The sequence below is a fragment of the Schistocerca nitens genome, chromosome 1, assembly GCF_023898315.1.
Source record: "Schistocerca nitens isolate TAMUIC-IGC-003100 chromosome 1, iqSchNite1.1, whole genome shotgun sequence".
Classification (NCBI taxonomy): Eukaryota; Metazoa; Arthropoda; class Insecta; order Orthoptera; family Acrididae; genus Schistocerca; species Schistocerca nitens.
The window spans coordinates 86,261,118-86,282,632 of NC_064614.1; the positions used below are offsets into that span (position 1 = coordinate 86,261,118).

Genomic DNA, 21,515 nt, shown 5'->3' on the forward strand with positions numbered 1-21,515 from the left:
TAACTGTTTAACCATGGGTAACGCCACGGTCCAAGGTAGTAACATATATAATTATACTAACCCCCTAAGACATCCCCCCCCACTGGTAAAAGCACAAATCGAACAATGTTTATAGCGATGAATCATGCAATAGCATGTGGCAATCTGATGGAAGGACTGAAAGGGATTGAAGGGCTAAAAACATACAAAAACAAAAATCGCCAGAAAAATGCCAAAATAAAGATCAAAAACAATATTGTCATGATGCACACCAAACAATTCCAGTCAATCAGAGGATTACAAAACTTCAATTGGATTTCATGTAGGCTAAATATTGTGAAAGTTCCTTATATGCCTTTATCAATGTTACAATTAATTAACTGTAATTAAAATATTTCCTTTCAAATGATGTAGTTGTTAGAAGCAAGGTATTTTGACCTCCTGTTTCAATTGAAAGATATAAATTGATTCAATAGGCATTCCAAAAAAGTGTCATATCAGGCTTTGGATGTTTAGTTGATGGAAGCTACTGCAAATAAGATGTGAGTGTGACTTCCAGTAAGTTTGGGTAAAACTGGGGATAATTTCTAAAAACCAAACCAAAACAAAACTGTGGAACACAAAGAGAGCAGATAAATTAAAAGATTGATAAGGAAATGGATAGGTAATTTCTAGTAATTTTATGTAGTGACCAACTTTTAATACAAAGAATTTAGGTTACAATGAGGCAGTCAATTTGGAATAGATCAATTGGCTGCAACCAATCTCAGATTTGTGACATGTGCAGCAAGGTGCATAGAATTACATCACACCTACATGTGTTGTGGGAAATGATTCCATGGTTCAGTGACTCACAGGTTTACTGCCATACTACCAATCCAAGGGTGTAGTGTATGATAGTCATTCAGTCTGAGAATTTTTATTTGTTTCTTATAGCTTATTTTGCCCTGCCAGTGTTTGTTACTGTGAAAAATGCTGAGTACCACCATGATTCAGATTCCACTTTAAACAGTAGGTTACCCTGTAACAGGCTGTATGGAATGTACTGACTGTCAGTGGCATACTTTTCCAGTCTCATTGTTAAATCTCAAAATCATTTTGAATGCAGAACAAACGGCTACAGATTGACACTCATTGGCTCTCGGGCACTGACAAGTTGAACTCAGTTTCTCGGGTCAAATCGAGGTTTGCAGTCCACATTTATTAACAACAGTGGTGCAGCAAGTCAACCCTCACCCACCAAGGAATGTCAGACAATTAATATTTGGTGAAATGAATAGCATAATGTGTTCCTTGAGCAAATAGTGCATGGGTTCTGGGTGCAGGCATGACTGAGACTTTGCGTGGCAGCATGGCATTTTCAAGGACAAGATAAAGCAACATTTCACTCTGATATGCTGTTCATTGTTTGGTTCAGATTACAAATATTGCCACCCAGTTTGCAATATCCCAGAAAATTAACAGCTTCCTATTTCAGCTGAGTGGCATGTTCATTCTACAAGATTACATCATCAGTTAGTATGTAGCTCCTTCATGTTTGCCAAAGTGTGTGTGTCTAGTATGATAAAAACTTACTGGCTAAAGCTGCTGGTTTGTGAGTCCTTTGTGTAGTAATCCATTTATAGGGGCTCTGAATCACAAAAATAAATGAAATGAAATGCCAGTATCAGAAAATGTGCAACTCCTGGTAGAATATGTGCAATTTCAGCATAGAGATAGTGTGTTGCTACTGTAGAATGATACAAAAGAAGCACTTCAGCATTCAGTTATGATTGTGGCTCTCTTTTCCAACAGACAGATTTTTAGTATCTAAGCCAGATAATATTGTTCATTCTGATTATTTGTGTAGTTTTATCGCTAATCCATGTTTTTCCTTTTTAATCATCCTATTGTGTAATCAAACCATTATATGCATTTAATGCATATTGCTTAAATTCTTTCCCCACAGATCTTGAGTGCAGAGTTTGTTGAGGGCTTCTACATATACTCAAGACCACTGGATGGAGTTCGCATGCCAGGAGCCTACAATGTGCTGACAGTGCTGCATGCTGGAGAAGCATCAGGTTTCCAAGTGTCCGGCCTAGCAAAGTACACACGCTACGAGTTCTTCCTGGTGCCCTTCTACAAGACTGTTGATGGCCGTCCTTCTAACTCAAGAACTGTACGCACTCTGGAAGATGGTAAGATAATTGTTTTAGATATGTTAGACTACCATGTATGCATACATACATTCCAATATTTTCATTTGCTTTGTTATAAGAGATAACCTAATGAATTTTGGTTAGTATTAAGCAATTTCCAGGATATTTTATCCAAGATTCCATTTTGCTCAACCAGAATTGTGCATTATAAAGGAAAACCAGCCTTATTCAAATGTAAAATTTGTGTTTTCAGTCACATAAAACTTATCCATTATCAATCAGATGTTTGGCAGAAATATATATAAATACTAACAAAGTGATAGAGGGGCTGGCCAGTACTTACCTCAGCTCAGTACAGCCGATAGATACACAAAACAGAACAGAAAATTTTTATCCTAGTTTTCGGTACTTTGTTACTTTGTCAGGGAGGAGAGAGGGGAAAAAAGAGGAAGAAGGGAAAGTGGATTTAGTTACTAACAACCCAGGTTATGAAGCAACAGGGGAAAGGTAAACAGGGAGGGTAGCAAAGATGGAGGCATGGGTCCTGGCGCAAAATTACGAATGTACTGGAATTTTTTGAACAGACCTCATCTATGGCTTCTAACTACAAAGGAAATATCACAACTGAACAATCGTAGAAATAGACAGGATGACTTTGATTTTTATACTACTAGGAACACATGTATAAACATGCAGGAAGGAGAAAGAATGCTATAAAATCAGATTATCTTTACCTATAAAAAGAGCCACATACTTGAGTCTGGTGTAATGTGCTGCAGTGTTTTGGGTTCTTATCAAATAAGCTGGAAGGAATATCAAAGAATTCAGAGATTCACTGCTGTGATCATAATGGGAGGGTATGAACAGAAACAAAGGTGTAATAGAGATGCTTAGGAAACTTGAATTGCTGGAATTAAAGAGTCATTCTCACATAACTCTATTGGTCATCAGTGTTATGTGTAAAGTCAGGTAGAAAAAAAATAAATATCAGAAGAATTTGGAGTGTAATCCCTAACAAGTACAAGTAAAGTATCAACTTGCTGCTTAACTAGGTATCCTGGCAAACCCAGTAGTACAAGTTTTCCTTGTAATTATTGCAAAGATTATGATGTTATTTATTGCTGGCCTGTTAATCAAATTCACTATGCTAAACGAAAAAATCTCTTTACAGTTCCATCTGAACCACCAACACAAATAGAAGCTACTCTGCTAAATGCCACTGCAGTATACCTGAAGTGGAAACCACCACCTGCAAGCTCACACAATGGTGTTCTGAGAAGCTATCAGGTACTTCACATATATTGTGTTAAAGGATCAGCTTTACACATTGAATGAAATTACATTAGTTCAGTACATAATGTAAAATAATTTTACAGATAGTATTCCAGGCAAATGAATGCTAATTAAAATTTACAGATAAGTAATTCACTTAAAAACATAACTCTCTGGAAATAATAATGTAGATCACACATGCAAATAAATTGATAAATTGTCTCAAATGAAAAACAGCACACAGTTGCACTAAATTATGTTTATTTTAAACCTTGACCATGGTTTCAGCTGAAACCATGGTCAAGGTTTAAAGTAAACATAATAATTTAGTGCAACTGTGAGCTGTATTTCATTCAGGACAATTTCATAGCGGTTGCTGTTGTTGCTGCCATGATAAAAATAATGAAATTGACAAATCTCTTGGTTTTCTTTTTTTTTAAGCCCTCAGCTTTTTTGCACTGCATTTGTGGTGACACATTTCTTGATAATGTTCAGGCTATCTCATGGAAGTTGATAATGAGCAAAAAAATATGTTTCTTAGTATGATGAAGACAGTCTTGCGTATTTTTTGATTCTATTTATGTGTGTTGTTACTTCAGAACTAAAAAGACAATTTGGTGCAAATGAATTTTCCTTTATATTACTAGTAATCACTTAAAATTGCTTCCAGGTTGTGGTACGCACAGGAGGAACTGCTGAAAGCAATACTTCAAGGGTACTCAGCAATGTAACAGTGAGTGCAACGAGCCCCACCCTGCTGCTGACCAACCTAACTGCCGGTGTGACGTACATTGTCCAGGCATCCGCTGTCACCCGAGCTGGTCCAGGGCCTGCCAGTGCTCCAGCCACTCTCAGACTTGATCCTGCCTCACGGTTACTGCTCAGAGACCACCATAACAGGTTACTTTCTATATCATGTCTTTCTTTTATACAATTTCTTTTTTCCAACATAAAGTGGAGGTAGTCATACTTCACTCACATTTACGAGGGCCGTTCAGAAAGTAACCTCCGGTTGATTTAAAAAAATACACCAAGTTAAATAAAAATATTTTAATATATACATCTTACAACTACATCTTTGCACTATTTTTCTACATAGTCTCCATAGCGATTGAGGCACATATCGTATCTCTTCACAAGCTTTGAAATTCCTTCTGCATAAAAATCACCCGCTTGTGCCTGGAGCCAGCCTGTGACCACATCTTTGAGCTCTTCGTCGTCATCAAACCGCTGTGACCCAAGCCATTTCTTCAAATGCATGAAGAGGTGATAATCACTTGGCGCCAGGTCTTGGCTGTAAGGTGGATGGTTGATAACGTCCCACTGGAAGGACTCAAGAAGGGCCGTTGTTCTGCGAGCAGAGTGAGGACGGGCGTTATCGTGCAAAAAAACGATACCGGAAGTCAGCATACCACGGCGTTTGTTCTGTATAGCCCATCGTAACTTTTTTATTGTTTCACAGTACACGTCTTGATTAATGGTCGTACCACATTCCATGAATTCAACCAACGACACCCCTTTGGCATCCCAAAACACCGTTGCCATCAGTTTTCTGGCAGAAAAATCTTGCGAGGCTTTTCTTGGTTTGGTAGGCGAATTTGAATGTGCCCACATCTTTGATTGTTCTTTTGTCTCAGGGTTCACGTACTTAATCCAGGTTTCGTCACCGGTCACGATTCTGTTTAACAATGGTTCTCCTTCGTCCTCATAACGTGACAGAAAGTCTAATGCAGAGGCCATTCTTTGAGTTTTGTGGTGGTCGGTAAGAATTTTGGGCACTCATCGTGCACAGAACTTACGGTAACCCAATCTTGCTGTCACTATCTCGTACAAGAGAGTCTTAGAAATCTGTGGAAAACCAGTAGACAACTCCGACATTGAGAAACGTCGATTTTTCACGAACTTTTGCATCAACTGTCTGAACGAGTTCGTCAGTCACCAATGATGGTCTACCACTCCTCTCTTCATCATGAACGTTTTCTCGTCCACTTTTAAATAAACGTACCCATTCACGGACAACTCCTTCACTCATAACTCTTGGTCCGTACACGGCACAAAGCTCACGATGAATAGCTGCTGCAGAATATCCTTTGGCTGTAAAAAACCTTATGACAGCACGCACTTCACATTTGGCGGGGTTTTCTATTGCAGCACACATTTCAAACTGCCACAAAAACTAAACTAGCGCAGGTACGACGTTCACTCGACCACGGCTTGATGCCGACTGACCTGTTGAGTGCGTGAACGCACAGATGGCGTCGCTACTCCCCCCACAACCCGCACTGTGACCAATCGGAGGTTACTTTCTGAACCGCCCTCGTACATTCCATGTTAATAGTTATTGTATTCAGTACTGCAATGACAAAATCTTATGTTTTTGAATTTGATTTTTTAATAATAATGCAATTAGGGTAAGCAGAGTAAATTTTGTTGTTGTCTTGCTGGTGAAGAGGCTGCAAGTTGCGGCTGAGTTAGCCCCTTCTCTAACTGTAATGTATCATAGATTCCCCAAACAAAAACCCATGCCTAGTTCAGGGAAAAACACACAGGTCATACCCATCTGCAGGAAGGGTAGAAGAAGTGATCCAAAAAAGTCCGTCCAATATCCTTGACACTGATTTGTTGTACAATCTTAGAACATATTCCAGGCTCAAACATAATGAGGTACCGGTATCTTGAATAGAATGACCACCTCAGTGCCAACCAGGATGGGTTCCAAAAACATCAAAGCTTTGGAACAGGGCAGTCATACAGATGTAATATTTATTGATTTCCAAAAAGCTTTTATTTATTTATTTTTTATTTATTTAGTGTCCATGTTATCACATTGATGATATTGGACTTGTCAAAGTATGGAACAGTATAAAATATTACATATTTACAGCATGGAAAAATCTTATCATTGCTATCAACATTTCTTTATGACAAAAACATTATTTTGCTTATGTACATACAGATAGAAGAAAAGCTTGTGAACCCCTTGGTTGATTTTACTAAAACTATTAAATACCAGTACTTTAGTTAACTAGGCATAGTAACATACAGCACAAAAGCTAGGTGCATAATTATGTACATACATGGATGAAAGAAGTTCAGTTTTAACTAGGAATGGTTGATAATTATGAATTTTTGTTTAGAGAGGTATGAAGTAGACCTACAGGTTTGAGAAAAATTCCATGTATTCGTTAATGCTGTAGAAGCTGTTGTTTATTAGTAGATTGCTTAGTTACTTTTTTAAATGTATTACAGTTTGGTATTTTTTTGATGCTATGTGGCAATACACTGTACAGAATTTTTGGTTTGTAAACAGCACTGCCCTGATATATTGATTTTCTGTGCACATACCTATGATAATCATCCCTGTTCCTTGTTTGATAATGGTGGATTTCATTATTCAAAGCTGAAATGTGATGGTTTTTAATTAAGCATATGCTTTAAAATATAAATATAGATGGTAAAGTCATGATTTTTAATTCCTTAAAGATACCTCTACATTGTGTTCCATAAGCAACATCACTTATTAATCTTAAAGCTTTCTTTTGGAGCTTAAAAGACTGCTTTGCAAAAGAGGTATTTCCCCAGAACACTATTCCATACTTCAGTAGCCTTTGCATGTATGCGTAATAAGCACTTAACACTGTTTCAGTATTGCAGCAATCTTTAAGCACTCTTAATATGTAACAGTACTTGCTTAATTTTTTAAGCATTTCTACATGTTTTTCCCATCTTAGATGCTCATCCACCCATAAACCTAAAAATTTTATGTGAGTCTTTTGCTGAATTTGGCTATTTGATAATGTGAATTTTACATTGGTCCTGTTTTTGTTCCTTATATGGTTGAAGTTCATCCATACAGTTTTCTTGTTATTGACCACTAGACAGTTACCTTTAAACCATTTTTCTGCCACTTCTGCTGTTTTGTTGATTTTTTGCTGCATCTCATAATCATTCTTCCCTTTTATAATGAAGCTGGTATCATCAGCAAGTAATATGGTATCAGCTGTTGAAAACTGTTGAGGTAAGTCAAGAATAACAATGGTCCCATTACTGAGCCCTGGGGCACCCCATAGTTAACTTTTTTATATTCAGAATGGTACACATTTCCATCCTGAGAAATTTGTACTCTTTGTTTCCTGTCAGTTAAATATGACTTGAACCAATCATAGGAAATACCACAGACACCATGATTATACAGTTTTAACAACAGTAGATTATGATTTATAAGATCAAACGCTTGGGAAAGGTCCAAAAACAACCCACAGATCAGTTCTTTGTCCTCAATAGCTTTTTAAACAACTTTTAGGAAACTGAAGAGAGCTTTTTGTGTAGATTTTCCTTTTTCTAAAACCATTCTGTGCATTTACAAGAATTTTATTTTTGTTTAGGAAGTCTAGCAATCTGTCATACATTATTCTTTCAATTATTTTTGAAAATACAGATAATAATGATAGAGGTCTGAAATTTTTAATGTCAAACTTGTCACCACTCTAATAAACTGGTATTACTGTTGACTGCTTAAGTTTACTTGGAAACACACCAGTTTCAAAGGAGTCATTGATCATATCCACAAGTTGAGAGACAACATTATCGGTACCATATTTAATAGTTTTGTCAGGGATACCATCAAATCTGCAGGTCATTTTACTCTTTAGTTGGCTGATAGCCGTTTGTACTTCTTTAGGTGTTATGGAATACAGGTACATTGTCCTTTCAATTATTGGAGTTGTTACCTCTGTCTTTGGATTATACACTCCTGGAAACTGAAATAAGAACACCGTGAATTCATTGTCCCAGGAAGGGGAAACTTTATTGACACATTCCTGGGGTCAGATACATCACATGATCACACTGACAGAACCACAGGCACATAGACACAGGCAACAGAGCATGCACAATGTCGGCACTAGTACAGTGTATATCCACCTTTCGCAGCAATGCAGGCTGCTATTCTCCCATGGAGACGATCGTAGAGATGCTGGATGTAGTCCTGTGGAACGGCTTGCCATGCCATTTCCACCTGGCACCTCAGTTGGACCAGCGTTTGTGCTGGACGTGCAGACCGCGTGAGACGATGCTTCATCCAGTCCCAAACATGCTCAGTGGGGGACAGATCCGGAGATCTTGCTGGCCAGGGTAGTTGACTTACACCTTCTAGAGCACGTTGGGTGGCACGGGATACATGCGGACGTGCATTGTCCTGTTGGAACAGCAAGTTCCCTTGCCGGTCTAGGAATGGTAGAACGATGGGTTCGATGACGGTTTGGATGTACCGTGCACTATTCAGTGTCCCCTCGACGATCACCAGTGGTGTACGGCCAGTGTAGGAGATCGCTCCCCACACCATGATGCCGGGTGTTGGCCCTGTGTGCCTCGGTCGTATGCAGTCCTGATTGTGGCGCTCACCTGCACGGCGCCAAACATGCATACGACCATCATTGGCACCAAGGCAGAAGCGACTCTCATCGCTGAAGACGACACGTCTCCATTCGTCCCTCCATTCACGCCTGTCACGACACCACTGGAGGCGGGCTGCACGATGTTGGGGCGTGAGCGGAAGACGGCCTAACGGTGTGCGGGACCGTAGCCCAGCTTCATGGAGACGGTTGCGAATGGTCCTCGCCGATACCCCAGGAGCAACAGTGTCCCTAATTTGCTGGGAAGTGGCGGTGCGGTCCCCTACGGCACTGCATAGGATCCTACGGTCTTGGCGTGCATCCGTGCATCGCTGCGGTCCGGTCCCAGGTCGACGGGCACGTGCACCTTCCGCCGACCACTGGCGACAACATCGATGTACTGTGGAGACCTCACGCCCCATGTGTTGAGCAATTCGGCGGTACGTCCACCCGGCCTCCCGCATGCCCACTATACGCCCTCGCTCAAAGTCCGTCAACTGCACATACAGTTCACGTCCACGCTGTCGCGGCATGCTACCAGTGTTAAAGACTGCGATGGAGCTCCGTATGCCACGGCAAACTGGCTGACACTGACGGCGGCGGTGCACAAATGCTGCGCAGCTAGCGCCATTCGACGGCCAACACCGCAGTTCCTGGTGTGTCCGCTGTGCCGTGCGTGTGATCATTGCTTGTACAGCCCTCTCGCAGTGTCCGGAGCAAGTATGGTGGGTCTGACACACCGGTGTCAATGTGTTCTTTTTTCCATTTCCAGGAGTGTATTTAGTGGTGATCAGGTTTTGGGCTACATTAATATAATGATCATTAAATATACCAGCTATTAGAAGTGGATCATCAATAATTTCATTTTTGTGTTTTATAGTGATTTTATTACTTGCACTGTCATGTTTGCCTCTACTATTATTAATAATTATCTACATAGATTTCATTTTGTTGTTATCCTTTCTGATATATGAATCATTGTGCTTCCTTCTTGCAGCAACTATAGCTTCCCTGTGCTTTTTCCTATAACACTTGACATATGGTTTCAAGATAGTATTTTGCTTTGAACACTTATATAGCATTTGGAGACATTCTGATGACTCTTAGAGTTCACTTGTTATCCATGAATTTGATTTTTTGTTTATCTTCAGAGGGAACGAAAAATCATAGCAGTATTTATAATTTGGCAAGAGCTTGTTGAATTTTACATCTACAGAACTATTGCTTTCCACGTCCCAGTTATCATTTTTTAACATTAGCTTAAAGATCCTAATGCTGTCATTATTAATTAATCATCTCTCAATATGTCTCCTGTTGCCACTTTTCTCATGAGATTTGTCTAAAGTCAATTTAACTGATTGATGGTCAGAGAAACTTGTATCCAATACCTCAGATTTGGAGCCACATTTTGATTTGTCAATGAATATTTGGTCTATAATACTTTCACTTTTGCTGCTGTATCTGGTGGTATCTTCTACACACATGTCCATATTGTATGTTTTTAGTAGATTAACATGCTTTAGCCTTTTTTACAGTTGTCCTTGAAATTAATTTTGAAATCCCTAAGCACTATTATGTATTTTGACTGACTGTTTTCATAGTTCAGAAGATTTTCCAAATTTTCAGAGAATAATTCAAAATTGCTAGATGGGGACATGCGATTATAATTTTACTACCTGTTAGTTCACATAAGCAATATTCAAATTCTTTTTCAATACAGCAGACATTTTTAAACCTAATTTCCTTTGATTTAATACCTATTCTTACATATACACATGTTCCACCCCCTCTGCATGTTTCCCTGCAAAAGCTACTGACCACCTGGAAGTCTGAAATCCCAACTGCACATTTTTGTATTCCTTGTAGCCAGTGTTCAGTTATATGTAAGATAGAAATTTCCTTCAATGAACCATTTGAAACAACCTCTAGCTCATGTAGCTTACTGGTTAAGCCCTGTACATTATGATATAGGAAAGATAAAGAATTATTCAGTTCTATGAGAGGTATGTTTCTTGCTTGGTTAGTTCTTTGAAGAGTAGGCTGTAGTCTTTTCATTTCTGACCTGATTTTCACCTCCTGGGGGTCCTGGACTACTACTTGGTTGTTTTCTTCTGCAGTGGTTTGGGTCATAAAAAATGTTCATATGTTGTTTGGACACTAACTTCTGCCTGGGGCTTTGTCATGATCTGTTGTTTTTAACTTTTGTCCACTCTGGTACAGCTTCCTCCTCAGTCTTTTTACATGGTGATATTGTCTTCTGTGCTGGTTCGCTGTTATTTGTGCCGGCCGCGGTGGTCGTGCGGTTCTAGGTGCTCCAGTCCGGAGCTGCGCTGCTGCTACGGTCGCAGGTTCGAATCCTGCCTCGGGCATGGGTGTGTGTGATGTCCTTAGGTTAGTTAGTTTTAAGTAGTTCTAAGTTCTAGGGGACTGATGACCACAGCAGTTGAGTCCCATAGTGCTCAGAGCCATTTGAACCATTTTTTTGTTATTTGTTCATCCTCTGAAGGCATATTTACTATTAACTTTTTGGTTTCTTCTTCTGTTATTTTCATATACTGTGGTGATACTGTCTTCTGCGTTGCTTCCTTGTCACTTGTTCATTCCATAGTATGCATATTTACTGTTAATTTTTTTGGTTTTGTCTTCTGTTATTTCCCCATATTGTAAGCATAAAGTTTTGTTGAGTGACTGATCTACCTGTTGCACGCAGTTAACAGAGATCAGTGATGGTGTTGTGGACTGAATCATGACTGAATAATGAAGGTTCCTGCATAGTTTTTCCTCCCATCATCCATGGCCAGCAAAATTAAAGAGGCCTTTGAAGAAGAGAGAAGCAGCTATATGAATATCAACAGCTCAGATGGGAAACCAGTCCTACGCAAGCTAAAAGGTGGAAGGAGTATATACACGGTTTATAATGAGAGAGATAAACTTGACAGCAATATTACAGAAATCGAAGAGGGTGTAGATGAAGAAGATTGATTATTTTCATTCATCAATATAGTGCAAGCTCAGTGAGGAAAAAAATATCCTCTTAGTTTCTCCTTTTATAGCTGTAATAATTTAACATTGAATGTAATATTTCTTTTTTTGTTGTGACTTTTCATTTATATGTCTGACTCACAAACATTTTCCCTAGCTAAATTATAGAAATCTCAAGACACTAGCACTAATTCCCATATTTCTGTACACAGTTATTTGTATCTCATTGTAAGTCTTTTGTGTCCATTGCCGGCCGGAGTTGCCGTGCGGTTCTAGGCGCTACAGTCTGGAGCCGAGCGACTGCTACGGTCACAGGTTCGAATCCTGCCTCGGGCATGGATGTGTGTGATGTCCTTAGGTTAGTTAGGTTTTATTAATTGTAAGTTCTAGTCGACTGATGACCTCAGAAGCTAAGTCGCATAGTGCTCAGAGCCTTTTTTTTTTTTTTTTTTTTTTTTTTTTTTGTGTACATTTGTGATTCACGTACCATCATTTTATTTTTCAGGCAACCTGTAGGAAATGATCCAAGCCTAAGCCCTGGAATTAGTGGAAATGACTTCCTCACAGAGACCTGGTTCATTGCTTTGCTGGGAAGCATGGTTGCAGTAATGGCATTGCTTTTTGCTTCCATGTTCCTTGTGAGACGCAGACAACTCATGGCAAAGAAATCCACTTTGCATGGTAACACCCATTTGTGAATGAAATATTTCATAACTTTATGTGTATAATCTCTGCAGGTGCTTAAATATCATTGCTAAAGTAACAGACAGTTAACTGTAATGGATATCAAACAGCTTAATTATTGTTTGAACAAGCTATGCCTTTACTATACACCTTCTATTAGGCACTGAATGAAAATGTAATTTTCAAACAGTGGAAAATCCAGAATGGAATATAACAATATTAAGAAAAGGAAAGTTGCTACCCACCATATAGCGGAGATGCTGAGTCGCAGATAGACACAGCAAAAAGACTGTCACAATATAAACTTTCAGCCAATTGTCAAAAATAGACAATAGACAAAACACACACACACACACACACACACACACACACACACACACACAAATGCAAGTCACTGCAGTTCATGTATGAGCGTGTTGCATTTTGTGTGTGTGTGTGTGTGTGTGTGTGTGTGTGTGTGTGTGTGTGTGTGGTTTTTTTTTTTTTTTTTTTAAATTTTTCAACAAAGACCTTGTTGGCCGAAAGTTTATATTGTGACAGTCTTTTTGTTGCACCTATCTGCGTCTCCGCTGTAAGGTGAGTAGCAACTTTCCTTTTCATAATAAAATGTCAATTTTTGTAGTTTTCAATATGCAGATGTCCATGTAGTGTTTTTTTCAGCATTTTTTATTAACCCGTATTCTTCCTTTTTTTACAATAATTCAACAGTTGGAACAATCTGATGATTATCTGAATATGACATTCAGTTGAACTCTTGGCAGTTTTTATTTACAACCATTGCCCCTTATTTCTACAACAAAATATACTCATATTAGGTATATGTACAATATGGAAATGGTAGTTTGCTACTCACCACATAAAGGAGGCATTGAGTCACAGATTGGTACAATGAAAAATATTATTAGATGTATTCAGCTACTTGAGTAAGACCTTCATCAGATGTAGGAAACTAGCATGCATTCACATAAATGCAACTTACACACATATGGCCATTGTCATCTTTGGATGCTCAGAAATGCAGAGGCAATATGAAAACTCCTGAAATGTAGAAGGCAGATCTTTTGACATTTTAAAGTGCACAAGATGACGACAGCATACACTCACCATCAGATCTTTGATTCTTTTTATGTGTGAGGCAATGGGTGAATCAGATGAGTGAGAGTGTATGCGTAACTCAGTAAATGAAAATGTTCACAATTAACAGGGTCTGAATCAGAGGCTCAGGCAGTTCTGTGAGCGTGTAGCCTGCAGATTCTGTCACTTGCGCCATCGGGTTGTGGGTTTCCAGGTTCCGCTTAATAGGTCAGGAGTCCATTACACACAGGAAGCAGCTACATGGGTGGTGGGGGCTGTGTGGAAGAGACTGGGCAGTTTTTTTAGGTTAGAGGGTCTCAGGAAAACACAGAAAGGGTGTCCGTCTAAAAGGGGGCAGGTAAAACACAGTAAGGTAGTTGTAGAAATGATTGTTATTGTACTTGTAAATTGTCGTAGCTGTGTTCGGAAAGAACCAGAGCTCCAAGCCCTAATAGAAAGCACTGAAGCTCAAATAGTTATAGGTATGGAAAGCTGGCTTAAGCCAGGAATAAGTTCATCCAAAATTTTTTCAAATGACGTAAAAGTGTTCAGAAAGGATCGATTAAATGCAGTTGGTGGTGGAGAATTTGTTGCTGTCAGAAGTACTTTACCCTGTAGTAAAATTGAATTAGATAGTTCCTGCAAAATAGTATGGGTAGAGGTTATACTTGACAATCGGACTAAACTATTAGTTGGATCATTTTACCGGCCCCCTGACTCAGAAGATATAGTAGCTCAACAGTTCAAAGAAAACTTAAGTCTCATTTCAAATAGGTACTCCACTCAGATTTATAGTCAGAGGCAACTTCAATCTACCATCGAAATGCTGGAAAAATTATACATTTAAAGCTGGCAGCAGGCATAAAACATCATCCAAAATTGTACTGAATGCTTTCTCGGGAAATTATTTTGAACAATTAGTTCATGAACCCACTCAAAGCATAAATGATTGCGAAAGCATACTTGACCTCCTAGCAACAAATAATCCTGAACAGATAGGGAGTATCAAGATTAATACAGGGATTAGTGAGCACAAGGCAGTTGCTGCTACACTGAATATCGTTAACACCCACAACCATCAAAAAGAAACGCAAAGTACACCTATCTAAAAAGAGCTGATAAAAATGCTCGCAATGCCTTTTTAAGAGACAGACTCCACTCCTTCTGATCTGATCATGTAAGCGTAGAAAAGATGTGGAATGATTTCAAAGAGATAGTATCGATGGCAATTGAGAGATATATACCACATAAATTAATAAGTGATGGTACTAACCCCCCACGGTACACAAAATGGGTCAGATTGCTGTTGCAGAAGCAACAAAAAAAGCATGCCAAATTTAAAAGAATGCAAAGTCTCCAAGATTGGCAAAGTTCTGCAGAAGTTTGAAATATAGCGCGCACTTCAATGTGAGATGCTTTTAATAATTTCCACAACAAAACTCTGTCTCAGAATCTGGCAGAAAACCCAAAGAGATTCTGGCCATGCATAAAGCACACCAGTGGCAAGACACAATCAATACCTTCACTGCGCCATAACAACGGTGAAGTCACTGTGACAGTGCCACTAAAGCAGATTTACTAAGCACAGTTTTCCAAAACTCCTTCACCAAAGAAGATAAAGTAAATATGTCTGAATTCCAATCATGAACAACTGACAAGATGAGAAACATAGAATTAGATATCCTCAATGTAATAAAGCAGATTAAATCACTTAATAAAGGCAAGGCCTCTGGTCCAGATTGTATAACAGTCAGGTTCCTTAAGTACGCTGATGCAGTAACTTCACATTTAGTAATTATATACAACCTCTCGCTCACAGAAAGTTCCATATCTAAATACTGGAAAATTGCTCAAGTCACACCAATACCCAAAAAGGGAAATAGGAGTAATCTGCTGAATTACATGCCCATATCACTAGCATTGATTTGCAGTAGGGTTTTGGAATGTATACTGTATTCAAAATTATGTATTACCTCGAAGAAAACGATTTATTGACACATAGTCAGCACGGATCCAGGAAACATCATTCTTGTGAAACACCACTAGCTCTTTATACTCACAAAGTAATGAGTGCTATCAACAGGGGATGTCAAACTGATTCCATATTTTTAGATTTCCAGGTTTTCAACACTGTTCCTCTACTCAAACTGCGTACCTATGGAATATTGCCTCAATTGTGCTACTTAATTCATGATTTCCTGTCAGAAAGGTCACAGTTCATAGTAATAGATGGAAAGTCATCAAGTAAAACAGAAGTAATAGCCGGCATTCCTCATGGAAGCTTTAGGCCCTCTATTGTTCCTGATCTATGTTAACAACATAGGAGACAATCTGAGGAGCCCTCTTAGATTATTTGTAGATGATGCTGTCATTTACCATCTTGCAAAGTCATCAGATGACCAAAATGAAATGCAAAATAATTTAGATAAGATATCTGTGTGATGCGAAAATTGGCAGTTGACCCTGAATAAAGAAAAGTGTGAAGTTATTCACATGAGTACTAAAAGAAATCTGCAAAATTTTGATTATGTGATAAGTCACACAAATCTGAAGGCTGTAAATTCAACTAAATACTTAGGGATTACAATTAAAAGTAACCCACATTGGAATGATCACATAGATAATGTTGTGGGTAGAGCAAATCAAAGACTGTGATTCATTGGCAGAACACTAAGAAGGTGCAACAGATCTACTAAAGAGACTGCTTACACCACACTTGTCCGCCCTATTCTGGAGTATTGCTGTGTGATGTGGGATCCGCATCAGGTGAGATTGATGGAAGAAGAACGACTCGTTTTGTATTATCGTGAAATAGGGGAGACAGCGTCACAGACATGATAGGTGAAATGGAGTGGCAATCATTAAAACAAAGGTGTTTTTCATTGCGACAGGATCTTCTCATGAAATTTCAATTAACAGTTTTCTCCTCCGATTGCAAAAACATTCTGTTGGCACCCACCCACACAGGGAGAAATGATCATCATGATAAAATAAAAGAAATCAGGGCTCGCACAGAAAAATTTAAGTGCTCGTTTTTCCCACTCGCTGTTTGAGAGTGGAATGGTAGAGACCGCTTGAAGGTGGTTCATTGAATCCTCTGCCAGACACTTAATTGTGAATAGCAGATTAATCACATAGACATGGATGTAGATAGATGTAGATGTGATACCAATGCAAAGACCACTATGATAAATGGAAGAATTAGTAGAAGTATTTGATACAGCTGTTACGGAGAACAAACATTTCATAATGATGACAAGTTTCCATGTTGGTCATAAAAATGAAATAAACTGATGTAGACATATTTGATACAGCTGTTACAGAGAACAGACATGTTGGTCATAAAAATGAAATACACTGTCACTACGTTGATAACAGTGAGTGTACCAGTAACATATGTGAGGTGTTATAGCTAAATATACTTTATAAAATCATGATAGACAGAGACATATCTTAAACCAAACATATCTCAGAACACACTGCAGTCTTTGATAAAGTCACAGATATTCCAGATATAGTATATCAGTGATGTGTATCACAGCGGATGTCCCCACAGAGTCATCAACTGTCTTTCATCACAGATGGCACATTTTTACAATTAGGATAAACAAAAGCTGGTCCCACGCTATGATAAATGTCTCATAAATGGAGACAAATCTTGATATTTTTACATTTCATTACAACTTACTTTCCATACAACATCTTTATTTTTTTCTAGCTTAGCAATAAATCTTGAGTGCTTGTTGACCATTAGATTACCTGCTCTCCTACAAATACAGAGTGATTTTTCCACTATATACAAACTCTAGGGATCAATCAATGAGGGGATATGGAACAAGAAAGGTATAATGAACTTATGCCCAGAAGTGCATGGTTTCCATGCTAGAGAACATTTATTCAATCATTCTTTGTTACAGAGACTGCGGTCTAACATGCCCAGTCCAAGCAGCCCCAGTTACAGTATGTATGATTTCCTTATAGAGGGTGGTACTGTTCCTCATATGTCATGCCCTAGCACCCTCTCCTGCCATAGTAATTGGTAATGTTGTGTCCGATTCACTTCTCTTGCTGACTTTCCTTGCAGTGAATGGGATACAGCATTATACACAATGGCTCCTTATTCAAATCGAGAGATTCCCGAGATGGTGGTGTTTACCTACAGAAAGACAAATGGCGACAGGCAGCGGGAGACCTATCCCCACCAACAACAACCACCAAAACATTCAAGGTTTGCAAATGTGTTTCACCATTTGTATGAGAAATGGTCATTTCAGGATGCAGGAAATCATGAAGGATGTACCCGAAATGTTCGGACAACAGACTTGCAGGAAACTGTGATTAATACTGTGGAAGGTGACTGCTGTGTCAGTACCAAGTAGTTGGCCTGCCAGTACAGGCTAAGCCAGACAACCATGTAGAACATTCTCCATGACATTTGTTACTTCCCTTATCACTTACAGCATGTGAAGGGCTTACTAGAGACAGACTTTCCATATCAGTAGCAGTTTTGTCACTGGTTTCTTTGCCAAGTAACCATGATTCTGGAATTTGTATCATTCACCCTATTCACAAATGAGGTCACCTTTATGTGGAGTGGTATCTTCAACTTTCATAACAGTCATCTTTGGGATAGTTAGCAGAACTCCTATGGTGTGGTGACCGCGAATCATCAGCATCAGTGCAGTTGGAATGTGTGGGCCAGGATAATTGGTGACCGTATTTTGGGGCATATCTTCCTTCCACGTCAACTAACAGGATGGAATTATTGGCATTTCTTGTAGTTGACTTTGCCTCCCCTGCTGGAAGAAGTGCCGTTGACGATTCAATGAGTTATGTAGCTGCTACAAGATGGTGATCCAGCCCACTTTGCCATTAAAATCTGGACACATCTCAATTGCGTCTTACTGATTGATGGATCACACGAGGGGGTCCAGTTGCATGGCCTGCTTGTTCACCGGATCCTAACACATGAAATTTATGGTAATGGGGCCATCGCAAAATTATCATGTATGCAGAGTCCATTCCAGATGTGGAGACACTGGAGGAGCATACTCATGCTGTCTTTGAGACTGAATGGATTCAGCCTGGCCGATGTGAACATATGAGACAGAACATGCTATGGCACATACACACATGCATTGAGGCACATGGAAACCATTTTCAGCACATACTGTAACTGTGGCTGCATGCTACAGCATGTATTAGATCACACTTTCTGTGACAATGTATGATTCAATAAATGGTCTCCTGCATGAAAACTGTACATTTCTGGACATAAGTTCATTAGACCTTGTTTGTTCTGTATCGTCTCATCGATCAATCCCTAGACTTTGTATGTGGTGGAAAAAATCATTCTGTATTGAAGGTATAATGAAAATAAGACGCAAGAAAAATAAGGAATAGGAAATATCTGAAGGTTGGAATAATTTTGGAATAAAAACGAAAATAAAAATGTAGCTGATCATCTTGTAACCACACCCTGAGTTTACTTCTTCTGCTTTTCATCATGTCATTGCAAATTTTACTTTTTTTCTAAGTCCCACAAATGAAATTAGTGCCTATTATTTTTTGCAGTGCTGTTTTGATCATTTTCATTGTACAGTCTATTATTTGTAGATGGTATATTTCAGTCCAAAAACATAAAATGCTTCAGAACAAAAAGCTTGCAATGACAAAAAGCAAACACTGCAGCTAGACTGACAAGTACCAAAACTAAAATACTCAACACAAACTTCTCAGCAGATTTTTGGAACCAAATGTCCCAACTATAGAATGAAAGTAATAAACATAAATATATTTGTACCAGAGTAGACTGTAGATCAATTAGAAGCTCTGCTGGAAATTCAAACAAAAATTTGTTTTCTCTCTTTCTCCTGACACAGAATTTATTTTTATCATTGTTAATTTTGATGCTCGCCTAATGCTTAGCAAATGTATCTATTGACGTGGGTTTAAAAGTCATCTCTAAATCCTACTTCCAATGAATTCTTATTTTTCCTGCTACATCTCATACTTGAGAAAGAAATTCATAGCCACAAAAGTCTGAGCTATTATTTGTTGTCAACTATTTAATGTATCTATAGCACCTGTGCCAGTCCTTTTGCTTGAGGCAGGTGGTAAATATTTGTGCTTCATCTTCCTGTAAATAAGAACTTTATTACGTGTTGCTTTTGTATTATAAAGTCATCCACACATAGCATCTGCTGTTTAATCAGTGAGTAATATAATTATTAGAAAATAATCTTAGCTTGCAATATTATATTAATGTACAAACTGAGTTTTCATCTAAGTTGGCAGGTCGTTTCCACTATCTTAATTTTGTTTTGGATTGAAGTGTATTACATAATTTGTCTTGTTTCAATATGTTTCAGATTCACGGCCAAATACCAGTGTGCTTCCTGCTCCTTTAAATCTAAAAGCAGCAGTTGGTTTGACACCCAGTTCCCATGACTCTTCGCTCTGGATAGAAAATCGCCCAACCCCTAGCTGTTGGAGATCATCAGAAACACGCACCGTAACTACTGGTGGCTCTGTAACACCAACAATGAAAGAATGTATAGATAATAGAATGCTTGAACCCACTCCAGCATATGCAGAAACTGGGATTCGGTCAACACCGTCTTATGAAGCAGGAGACACACAAGCTGAAAATGAGCACATGCCAGCTTATGCTGAGGTAGATGCTGCACATACCACATTAAGCACTTTCCAAGGTTACAGAAGTGGTGATGAAAGTCCAGCTCCTTATGCAACAACCACCTTGGTTGGCAGCTCACGGCACAATATTGGAAATGTGGTAAGCCTTCTTTGTTTCCCATATCAGTTGTCATGACATTTCGAAAGAAAGATGTAATCTGAACTAAAATTTGTTAAAAGATCCATAAGACAGAATGGCCTGCTAGCATGTACATTCTGGAGTTGAAAATGTCAGAACGACCAATAGACACATTTAAAAGTGAAAAAATTATTCCAAGCTCATGGCCAGCTAGCTGGTTTTGTTTGATCAGTTGGCTAGAGATGCTATGTTTTGCTTTCTGGCAGTACTTTCACTGGGTACAGACATAATGACATTTGTCAATAGTTCTAGGTCGTCCTTTGAAAAAGCCCAGCAAGACTACAAGAGAAACTGTAAACAATGTTGAGTAATAGCAACTAATCACCTTTAGCTGACTGAAGTCTAGTGCTTAAGCCTAAGACACTAATTTTTTAACACAGTAATGAATACTAACAAATTATACACATCTTTATACACTTTTAACATAGTATGTTTCCTTTCTATGCTTCAAATTTTTTTTCTATGTAATTTCAGGGCTGGCATCCAACTTGTCACCCAGTAGATACGGATGAAACGGCCTACCCTCAGAATTCCAATGGCTTCTTTGGAAGAAATGTATATTCTGATTCATATTTTTTTAGTGCACAGTGTGCAAATGGATATGCACTTCAAACAGGTGAAAAATTAATGTTAAATCAACTTTACTTCTTTCTGTAGTGAAAATAAAAAGTTTTATACTTAATGTTCAAATGAAATGTGGATGCACCAAAAAGAGATGATAATGAAATATTTGAAAATAAAATTTAATTTTTTATTTTCTGCATTAGCCTCAAAATTTGCCTCAATTTTTTTATGTGCTTGCTAATAGACTATTTCACTTCAGAATTTATAGTGTAATGTAATATTTTTATTAATTACACAATAAAATATTAAAAGCAAGAATATAAGAAGTGCACACACATATAAGACAAATTATATACTACACAGCTAAGCAGAAGTGGAAACACTGATTGTGATCATAGATCAATGGAAGACTAATGTACTGTAGAAAATGGACTGTGTACGAAGTGTATCAAAACAGTGAAAACAGGTGTTACTTTTAACCAATGCAATAAAAAGTTTCTTTTTCAATGCGGCAAAGTAGATCCTTTGGGGAGGGATGACAAAAAAACTGGCTCTGGACTGGAAATTTAGTGAGTGCAAACCTAAATTTTT

The 21,515-nt window shown here is 38.5% G+C and overlaps 1 protein-coding gene across 1 annotated transcript in view; it reads left to right on the forward strand.

Annotated features, from left to right (window-relative positions):
• The window catches only part of LOC126239043 (protein sax-3-like), a 112,160-nt gene that overhangs the window by 67,134 nt on the left and 23,511 nt on the right, over positions 1-21,515 (forward strand). Inside the window, exons 8-13 of the mRNA XM_049947869.1 lie at positions 1,928-2,159; positions 3,292-3,407; positions 4,063-4,292; positions 12,273-12,448; positions 19,897-20,321; positions 20,835-20,976. Coding sequence (XP_049803826.1) covers positions 1,928-2,159; positions 3,292-3,407; positions 4,063-4,292; positions 12,273-12,448; positions 19,897-20,321; positions 20,835-20,976 — 1,321 coding nt within the window. The remainder of the gene's footprint in view (positions 1-1,927; positions 2,160-3,291; positions 3,408-4,062; positions 4,293-12,272; positions 12,449-19,896; positions 20,322-20,834; positions 20,977-21,515) is intronic.